The following is an 11,112-nucleotide window of genomic DNA, read 5'->3' as shown; positions in this document are numbered from 1 at the left end:
ATTTAAGATGTAATTAACTATAGGGGCTTGCCTCTATAGGGAACCAGGAACCCAGATAAAATAAACCCTATCTAATTTTTATGTTAGATAGGGGAACTTGTTGGCCTTTTTATAAAATATTTCGCAGATCAAAACGGATGTCACAAATTGTTTAGTCTAGATGATTAAATCCCTATTACAAGTAATATATTTATTCTTCGGGATAAATGTATTGCTTGTAGTATTGTATTAAATCATCTAAACTATTAAAAATGTGAGACTCGTTTGGTCTCACCTATTTTAAAAATTAAAATGTTACTTCTTTAAGAAAGTTATATTTATATTTAAATTATTTTCAAAATCACAAAATCATCACCGTTTACAAACTACGAAAGTGAAGTTGAACAAAAAAAACGGCCGACACTTCCCAGTGAGCTCGTGAGACGATCCAGAAATGACGTGATAGAACGAACGATACCGAAGAGCGAAATGAAGCGAACGAGGAAGAGGCTGGGGCACTGCGACACGATCCCCCACCCTTCTTCTTCGAGCAGGAGTCCAGGAGTCTACGAACCGCTGCGGCTACCCGCATCGCCATGGAGTCGCGGCGGGAGGAGTAAACCCTAGCAGAGCGACATGCATCTTTATATATATATATATATATGTATGTATGTATATATATATATGTATGTATGTATGTATGTATGTATGTATATTTTACAGCTGGAAGGTTATACTGATACTAAATATGCAAGATTACTAGTGGACAGGAGATCTACTTCAGAAGATATCACAATTCTTGAAGGAAATCTTGTAACATCAAAAAACAAAAAAAAAATGTGCCTATTTAAAACCCAATGCTGAACCAAAATTCAGATCAATTACTAATGAGAACTGCCAACTCCTATAGATTAAAATCATTTTGGGAGATTTAAAAATCTGATATGAATATATACTGTGACGGTAAATTTGTCATTGGTGTTATTTACAATCCTATACAACATTATTATACAAAACATGTGTAAATGGATAGATATTTTTTAAAAGAAAAACTAAAAAGAAGATTGATTTGCACTCCATAAATACCGATAAGAAAACAGCTTGCTAACATATTAGCAGGAGGCTTAGCAACTCACATTCAAGAATACTTTAAGCAATTTTGGAATAACAAATCTCTACCATCCAATTTGAAGGCAAGTGTTGAATGATCATCGAATCACAAAGAGCCACTGGGAGTGGTAGGTAAGGAAAATTAGAGTCCACGAACTCATTGCTTGTAAGGAAATAAATATCCCACAGATGCATATATGAAAAAGGAAAGAATGAGCCCACATATTGCTCCCTTGGCATCAAAGCCAACCCTAAATAGATTTAGAAAACATGATACCTAAGGACAGATTTGTATTTGTTATTGTATTTATTTATTTTCTTTTTATTTAAATGTAACTTTGTGCATAAAAATGAACAATCCAAATTTTTCTAGCCACTTCATCTTTTCTACAATGCATACAAAATTTACGAGTGGACGCAGACACATAATAATTTAAATCAATGATTACAAGCCAGGTCTACTACACATGTATGGGTCAGAATATATGTATTTACCTCTTCATGAGTCAAAGGAGGCTGTCTTGGCTTTCCCCATACGAGCGATAATTTGTCGAACTGTCAAAAAACCATATAAAATATTGATTAAACCTGAAAACTCAAATCATAGAATACTGGCAAACTATTTTTGCTACAGAAAAAGGTAAAACATCAACAAGAGATTCTTTTTATTAATCAAACTTGATTTCGAATACAAGAATTTTGCACCTGAATAAAATTTAAAAAAAAAGGAAAAAGAGTTTATTCTTCAGATAGAGGCCATCTAAACAAGCGCAGTTCATATGTATAAAAAATAAGATGCCTGTTGACAGGAAGAGTTGTTTGCTGCTTACATGTTAGTTCTAGTAGCATCTTTGTAAGTTCGTGGTGAAAGTAAGAACTTATTCATTAATAACTGGACAGTGTGGTGTAAACCCACAATCATATATATACAAGTGTGTTCTTATGCGCTAGTAGAGAACAGTGATTACTATATCATATTTTAAACGTTAAAAATCTAATAAACGAGCCCACATATGAGGATGCAAAAATACAATATTGTCCCTAAAGCAACCGGTACAACATAGCTTGGCTGATTTTAGAGAAATGGCTTGTAATGTGCCGATGCATCCAATGCTAAATTTCAAGAAGTAGGGATTATATCTACCACAAATACAACAAACAAGAAAAGTTGTGCATCGGAACCTGACATTAAAAACCAAATGCCTAATCTAGCATGCAGAGAGTTTTACAGGCTAAGCTTAAGTCTAAGAGATTACCTCAGTTGAATCTGATGATGCAACAATGTCATCTGCCTTTGATTGTGCATCATTAGGCTTATCATTAAGCAGACTAACTGCTGCGGCATCCAAAGGAGAACTATTTTTCTGCTTTCTGTCATAGAGGAGATCGTGACTGTCATGAAATTCGCGGAAAAGTTGTGTGGTTGCTTCGCGGGCAAGCTTGGTAACAAGTGAGAACTTTTCCAGAACATGAATTGAAAGATCATGAGTAGGGTCATGGGTCTTGTGCCTTTGTCTCCCACTATATTCAGAAGTAGTAGAAGTGCCACTTGAAGCAATGCCATTCACCGTCATAGAATCATCAATTGAAGAAACCTCATTCGGTGAACCCTGCATGGGTGCCCCATTAACAACTGAAAGAACCCTTGGAAGCTCCAGTGAAGATAAGCTTTTCTGCAAAAAGTAATCAATTGTAGGTAATAGAACAGAATGTTGAAAATTGTAAAGTAAAACCCGGCTGTAAAATATCTACCATAAAAGTTTCTCCTCATGAGCCTATAAATAAAAGGTTGATATCAGATGCGTTTTAGATAAAAACATCTTATACTCACAAAAATCATTTAATAAAATATAGAGGCATCAAGAACAAAAAAATTTATGGAAAAGTAAGATACGGGTCTGTTTGTAAGAACTATGGCATATCCATGGAACATAATCCAGTAAGCAGATATTCTATTTAGCAAAGGAAGATTTTACTCTATGAAATATCCAATATCCAAGTAAACCCGCTTTCCTCAAGCATGGTACACTTGAAGACTCGTAACACTAAAGCAAACAATCCCTAATGAAATCTCCTCATTCCAACTATGAAACAGATCGCAAGTTATCTCTGCCTTTGAAAAAGCTAGACAAAGCTCCCACTTGCCTGATTTGGGATATGACCGACTTTACTGAGATAGTTACCATTGTTTGAGATTGGAATTTAATGTCTCCAGTAAATGAATCGCTAGTAACCTCCACCTTCCATTAAAATTATGCGGCTTTCTTAAGATACGTAGAAGGATTGATCTCAGAAAGAAGAATTTTTATCTAATTAGCCCTATTGTATTTCTTTATAACCCTCTTCAATTTCATTACTAATGACAAGCTCATTCTAGTTGTGCATCTTCTGCCTCATTATCTTCAACAAACCCTATTAATTTCATTTAAATAATACATACTCTTTGGCACCCGGTTAAACGTTAGATGGAAGGATGTTGAAACACACATGAAGAGTGGAGGCACGACGCAAACATTTGCTAAGGGTGCTTTCTTCAAATTTTACCAATGGATCCATGTGGAACCAACGAAATTAAATAGCATCCGACTACTGTTTCTAAATATATCATTATATCAGATTGTATATTAAAAATTAGAAAATATCATCCTAAGATTTTATTACGTTATGCAAACCATCCCTGATTAAATTTAGATGAGAAAATGATCATGCATATCTACAAAACCACCCCAATGTGGCTGGTCAATAATTTGTATTATTCAATATATACCGATATAGCATAAAAAAATGTCTCAGAAAGAATTTGTTGAATGTGCTCTAATTCATCGAAACCTGATGGCTAGCAATAGTAGCTTGGTTAATGTTATACCAAGTGGAAATACTTTGTCAAGTGGTTACAGATAATTTGCTCAGCATAAGGCTGAGAAAATTTTGATAATTAATGCAAAAGGTAGGAAAATCATAAAACAAAATTGGGAAATAAAAGTATTGTGGAGTGAGGCCCTTTGTAATTGCTTGAACACTTATCCATTGAGATATTATCAGTTTTGGGCTGATGGTCTCATGTTTTTTCCCGTTGGTATAACTGCCCACCAAGTCACCCATCCCAGGCATGCTCCCATGCGAACAGACTTAAATTTGTAGTTTCTGATAAAATTCCACCGTTACACCAAAAGGCGCCTCGACGTCTAAGAGTTTAGCTTCTTTCTACTCGAGAGATTTCATAATCTCCCCCACTTTAAGTAACTGATATCCTCGTCAGTGCTCTAAACCCAGATTCATCCACCATACATACAGAATTTTAGAGGTGGCCCCTACAAAATCAAGAGGTTACTCCCACCATAAAGCACTTTTATCTCATCTGAGATTTAAGAGGTGGCTCCCATAACTAGCACTTTATCCATACAACACTTAAATCTCATCTCCTAGCTGGTGTAATGCTCTAATAACATTTGTCAAAGCCCAAACTCTCATCCATTGAGATATTGTCCGTTTTGGCCTGATGGCCCAATAGTTTTCCCCATTGGTGTAGCTTCCCATGAGTGCTCCCATGCGAGTAAGCTTAACTTCGAAGTTTCTGATGGAATTCCCTAGTTATACCAAAAGGCCTCAATGTTTAAGAGTTTAGCTTCTTTCTACATAAGGGGCTCCACACCATTGAACAAAGCAATCATTTTTCTAAAATAGTTCACTTGGGCTTTCGATCATTGTTCTTCATAATTGCATGAAAATTAATTATAGTTAGAGCTAACTTAGGCGTTCAAATTAACTTAGATAAATCTTTTGAAACACTCTAACCCTGGTAACATTTTGTCACCCTTCTCTATAAGCAAATGACATTACTTTTATCCCACCTTTTTTTTTCATCTTCTTCTCCTGATTCATGCCAAAATTATATGTTATGTAATCAAATATTTATAGGCTACTGCTTTGATCTTCCATACTCTCTCACATCATCAATTAAAACCTTCTCTTTCCTAAGTTTGCCTCACCATCCAATGTTACCATTCTCATTCCTGAACATCTGATAACTTGCACTTGCCCTTTTTGTTACCTAGCTCATACATCCAACATCAAAGTTATGTTGCGGTTTTGTTTTACAAACTTTATCTTTTTGTTATATGCCAAAATATTTTCTAGTAAACTATAATACTTGAACCTATCAGACCTTTCATTATTTTACAATTATAGCGTTATTGACTGCTCATTTTTAGTTCCATATCTAAGAAATGTGTATATAGTCAACATTGTCAATGGACACATGCTAGTTGGGTGACAACAGATGGATAATGTTTTCCTCGATATGCTAAATTTACTTATTGTAACGCATAAAGTAAACTTTGTAAAGCTCAAATTGAAAGAGAAATAAAAATTTATAAAATATTCCTAACCAAATAAGCACTAAATCCCTTAAAAATTTTCACCCTCAATTCTCTAAATTTGCATTTATTCAAGTTATTTCCTTACCTAGTGATGGAATTTTATGAAAATTTTAATTTTAGTATTTTTTATTTTTTGAGCTTAGTATGAGGGTATGTTATAATTCTTATTTCGTTCTTTTATCATGCGGAGTTATGGCTGAATTTATGATATTCCTAATGTGGGAGTCATCTCCCTCTATTTATCCCATAATCATCTCCCCTATGAAATTGGTATCAGAGCCAGTAAACGATTGAAATCCTTGATAGAAAGTGTTCTAAAGTACTTGGCTAGGGCCGAACTTGCATCATGTTTTTTGGCAAAGACACAATCGAAATAGTTGGTCATGCATCTCCTTCAAAGATGTTGTGTCAAGGCTGCTACTCACAATCAATCAGACTACTATGTAGCTACTGTTATTTCTTTGTAGTTGTTTCTTCTTCGTAGCCACTACTCACAATCGAAGTTGTTGTTTTTCTCCACGCTAGTCCACCCAAGCTTTGGAACTCTCTGCGAGGGAAATGCAGTCGTGGAGATGCTTGCGAAGAGGTATCTTGTCAAAGACACCACTCGTGACTTGTCGTTACCGCTCGCAGACACTTTTAAGGCGCGTACAAAGGAGGAGCTCCTCGAGATTCTATCTTTCCACCAAACCGAACTCGCCATTGAACTCCCATCGTAACCAGACCAGCGATCAAAGCCCGTACCCGTGATCAAAGCCCAAGCCCGAACGAGGTTATGGTTTTTTCTCTAGGAGCCCTGATAGTGGGTTTTGCACTGAGCAAGTCGCTGACACGAGTTTTCTCATTCTGATTCTACAGGAAACTAAAGAGCCCTTTGTGAAATTGGATGTAGTCCATTTCACCAAAGAACAATTAAAACACCTGCAAAGACTATTTCAATCTCGAAAATTGTCTCTAACTTCATCTTACTTGTTAGTTCAAAAGGATAACTCTCTAGCCACTGTGATGTTAAATGTTATTCCTAATTTTATTAACATTGAATAATTAATTTTGGTGCAAATAATCATGTAACTGGTTGTTCAAAATTGCTATCATCCTATAGAACTTGTGAAGACAATAAAAATGCCAAAAGTGTTGATGGTTCCCTCTTAATAATTTTCGGGATAAGAACTGTCAGACTCACTCAATTATTAACACTTCATGATGTGATCTACATTCCTAATTTATCCTGCAACTTGTTTTCAATTTGTAAAATTATCGCTACCATTAGTATAAAGCTATTTTCTACCCTTCTTGTTGTGAGTTTCAGAATTTAACAACTGTTAGTATAATTGACAGTGCTAAAGAAAAAATTGACTATTATTTTGAAGATGGACTTAAGTTAGAATAGGTAATATCAAAATATTTATTTAAACTCTATTCTAGTCTTCAAAGACAAAAATATTATGCTATGACATTATAGGTTAGGTCATCTTAGGTTTCAGTATTTAAAATTCATGCTTCCTAGTTCATTTCAGGATACAAATTTGACCTCCTTCCAAAGTGAAGTCTATCAGTTTGCCAAACATCGTCGTCGTCTATTTCTCCCCAAAATTATAAACCAACTACACAATTTACTTTGATTCATAGTGATATATGGGATCCTAGTAAAACTCTTACATATTCTAGGAAAAAATGATTTGTGATATTTAATGATGATCAAACAATATTAAATTGGGTTTTTTTAAAAAAAGAAAATTTTGAATTGATAATAACATTCAAAAAAAATTTTACAACTTGGTACAAACACAAATTCAAAAAAAGACTCAAATATTATGGAGTTTTAAAAATATTTTGGGTCCTTTTTTCAAAAAACTAATATTCAACCAAAGCTTGTGTTGACACTCCATAACAAAATGTTGTGACTAAAAAAAGATAAACAATTATTGGAAATAGCTCGGGCATTATTATTCACTAGTATGTCAAAATATCTTTGGGATAAAGTCATTCTTACTATTATATGTGTCATGAATACAACATCCAATGAGGTTTTAAACTTTAAAACATATTTTGACATTTTTCAAAAAAAATCCAAAATATTGACTCTCATCTTCTTCCTCAAAAGATATTTAAATACATTGTTCTCATTCGCACTCATAGTCATAAACAAGAAAAATTCAAACCCTGAACTAAAAAATGTGTCAGATTTGCTCTTAACCAAAATAGGTATAAATATTCTGATCAACAACAATAACAACAACAAAGCCATAATCCCACTACGTGGAGTCAGCTACATGAATCCTTTTTCTCCATTGCATCCTATTTAGTGCATATTTTCATTTATTTCATTTAGTTCTAATAAATTAAAATCATTTTTTATACAATAAGCCCAAGTCTTCCTAGGTTTACCTCTATCTTTCTTAACATAAGTCAAATCTAAAACATCTACCCTCCTAATCGGATCATCAGATGGTCGACGTTTAATGCGACCAAACCATCTAAGACAACTCTCTCTAATTTTGTCAGTCACTGGACCTACACCAACCCTATCACGGAATATTCATTTCTCATTTTGTCTTTAAGTGTAAAGCCACTCATCCACCAAATCATTCCCATCTTGGCAACACTTAACTTAGTATCATGCTTCTCTTTTAAAGGCCAACATTCAGCGCCATAGAGCATTGCAGGTCTCACCACCACCTCATAAAATTTTTCGTTCAGTCTAAGCGATACTTTTATATCACACAAAAGGCCCGAAGCATTCCTACACTTCAACCAACCAACTTGAATTCTACTATTAACATCCCCATCTATATTACCATCGCTTTGAACAACAGAACCAAGATATTTAAATCGTTCACACCTTTTAATAATTTGATCACCCAAAGTTATACTTATGTCACTAGACTTACTACTACTAAAATTACATACCATGTATTCAATTTTAGTTTTACTCAAGTGAAGGCCTTTAAACTCCAATATAAACCTCCATAAGTCAAGTTTTTCCTGGATTTTTTTCTTTCATCTTATCCACGAGAAGGATATCATCACCAAGAAGCATACACCAAGGTACATTCTCCTGTAAATGTCTAGTAAAACCATCAATAACTAAAGCAAAAAAAATGGGCTTAAAGTTGATTCCTGATGTAATCCAACAGAAATAGGAAAATATTTGGGCAATTCTCCTTCAGTTCGAACATAAGTAACAGCTCTAGTATACATATCTTTAATGACTTGAATACAAGTCATATCAATACCTTTCTTCTCAAGAACTCTACAAAGGATATCTCTTGAAACTTTATCGTAAGCTTTTTCTAAATCAATAAAAATCAAATGCAGATCCTCCTTATTATCTCTGAACTTCTCCATCAAACCTCTCAATAAATATATAACTTCCATAGTAGACTTGTCGCATAAATCAAAATTGATTATGAGAAATCTTTATAATATGTCTTAATTTATTTTCAATTGCCCTCCCCCATAATTTTAAAGTATGACGCATCAACTCAATTCCTCTATAATTTACACACTCTTGTACATCCCTTTATTCCTAAAAATGAGACCAAAATACTCTTCCTCCACACATCAAGCATCATTTTAGTTTTCAAAATAATATTAAAGAGTTTAGTAAGCCAAGAAACTCTCAAATCTCCTAAATATTTCCACACTTCAATTGGGATATCATCAGGTCCTATAGACTTTCTACCTTTGGTTTTTTTAAAGTCCCCTCAACTTTTTTTTACTAACGTGATGGTAAAAATAAAACTTTTTATTATTATTAACGATATTAAGATTACTAAAGTCGATCGTATTTTCAGAAATTTCATTAAAAATTTATCAAAATAACTCACCCACTTATATTGAATATTTTTTTTCTAAAACAAACATTTTTTTTATTTTCATTTTTATTAAACTTTACTTGAGTTAAATCTTTAATTTTCTTTTCTCTTTGTTTGGCTAGTTTATACATATGTTTTTCACTCTCCTTGGTATCTAATCTATTATAAAGATCACTAAAAGCATAATTTTTAGTGTCACGGATTGATCTTTTAGACTTCCTGAGGACCATTTGATATTTTTTTCAATTATTTAAGCTTTTACGTTTAAACCAATTTTTATAACATAACTTCATATATTTAATCTTTTCATGCACATTATTATTCCACCACCAACTATTTTTATTTATAAAATTTTTTCTTTTAATTCTCCAAGTACATCTTTCTACTTATTTAATAGGAAAAAATATTACATCAGTACTACGCACGTAGAAGTAACGTGCGTAGCCAATTAAATCACGCCACGACACCCCGTGCGACAAGGAAAAAAAACGGCGCAGTAACACGGGGAATATTCCCCCCTGTGTTATTCATGTGTTATTGCGTATTATTTATGTGTTGTTGCGTGTTATTCATGTGTTATTGTGTTATTATAACACCAAAAATATTCTCATGACACAATAACACATGAATAATACACAATAACTCATGAATCTAATCTATTATAAAGATCACTAAAAGCATAATTTTTAGTGTCACGGATTGATCTTTTAGACTTCCTGAGGACCATTTGATATTTTTTTCAATTATTTAAGCTTTTACGTTTAAACCAATTTTTATAACATAACTTCATATATTTAATCTTTTCATGCACATTATTATTCCACCACCAACTATTTTTATTTATAAAATTTTTTCTTTTAATTCTCCAAGTACATCTTTCTACTTATTTAATAGGAAAAAATATTACATCAGTGCTACGCACGTAGAAGTAACGTGCGTAGCCAATTAAATCACGCCACGACACCCCGTGCGACAAGGAAAAAAAACGGCGCAGTAACACGGGGAATATTCCCCCCTGTGTTATTCATGTGTTATTGCGTATTATTTATGTGTTGTTGCGTGTTATTCATGTGTTATTGTGTTATTATAACACCAAAAATATTCTCATGACACAATAACACATGAATAATACACAATAACTCATGAATAACACGGAGAATATTCCCGACAGAGAAAAAAACGGTGCAATAACACGGGAGAATATTCTCTCTCGTGTTACTCATGTGTTATTGTGTGTTATTCATGTGTTATTGTGTTATTATAACACCAGGAATATTCCCAGGACACAATAACACATGAATAACACATGAATAACACGGGGGGATATTCCCCGTGTTACTGGCGCGGGGTGTCGTGGCGTGATTTCATTCACTACGCACGTTACTCTACGTGCGTAGTACTGATGTAATATTCTTTCATTTAATAGTGTTTGTTATTTTATCCCACATAGCATTTGCGTTTTCAAGAACTTCCCTTCATGAACTCAAGAACTTCCCAAATTTTGAAATCTTGAATTTTACTCATAAAAATAATTTTATTTGAGCCTTTTAGTTTCATCAATTTAATCCTACAATAATGAGTTCAAGTATTTTTTATTTTACAACTCATCTTAAAATCTATAATTAATAATTGATGTTGGGTACTTAAATTCTTACTTGGAATAACCTTACAATATTTACAATCTCGACGATCTCTTCTTCTCATAAGAAAGAAATCAATTTCTGTTTTATTAAATTTATTATTATAAGTAATAAGATGCTCATCTATTTTTGTTGAATAAAATATTAGTAATAACAAAATCATATGCTAAAGCAAAATCTAAAATG

At 33.3% G+C, this 11,112-nt stretch overlaps 1 protein-coding gene across 1 annotated transcript in view; it reads right to left on the bottom strand.

Annotated features, from left to right (window-relative positions):
- LOC110030577 (TBC1 domain family member 15) overlaps positions 1-11,112 on the bottom strand; it is a 58,548-nt gene that overhangs the window by 37,321 nt on the left and 10,115 nt on the right. The window contains exons 7-8 of the mRNA XM_020733347.1: positions 2,346-2,762; positions 1,585-1,644 (exon numbers count right to left, since the gene is read on the bottom strand). Of these exons, the coding sequence (XP_020589006.1) occupies positions 1,585-1,644; positions 2,346-2,762 (477 nt within the window). The remainder of the gene's footprint in view (positions 1-1,584; positions 1,645-2,345; positions 2,763-11,112) is intronic.

The sequence above is a fragment of the Phalaenopsis equestris genome, unplaced genomic scaffold, assembly GCF_001263595.1.
Source record: "Phalaenopsis equestris unplaced genomic scaffold, ASM126359v1 Scaffold000741, whole genome shotgun sequence".
NCBI classification, from domain to species: Eukaryota; Viridiplantae; Streptophyta; class Magnoliopsida; order Asparagales; family Orchidaceae; genus Phalaenopsis; species Phalaenopsis equestris.
This window is presented reverse-complemented; position numbering and strand designations above follow the sequence as displayed.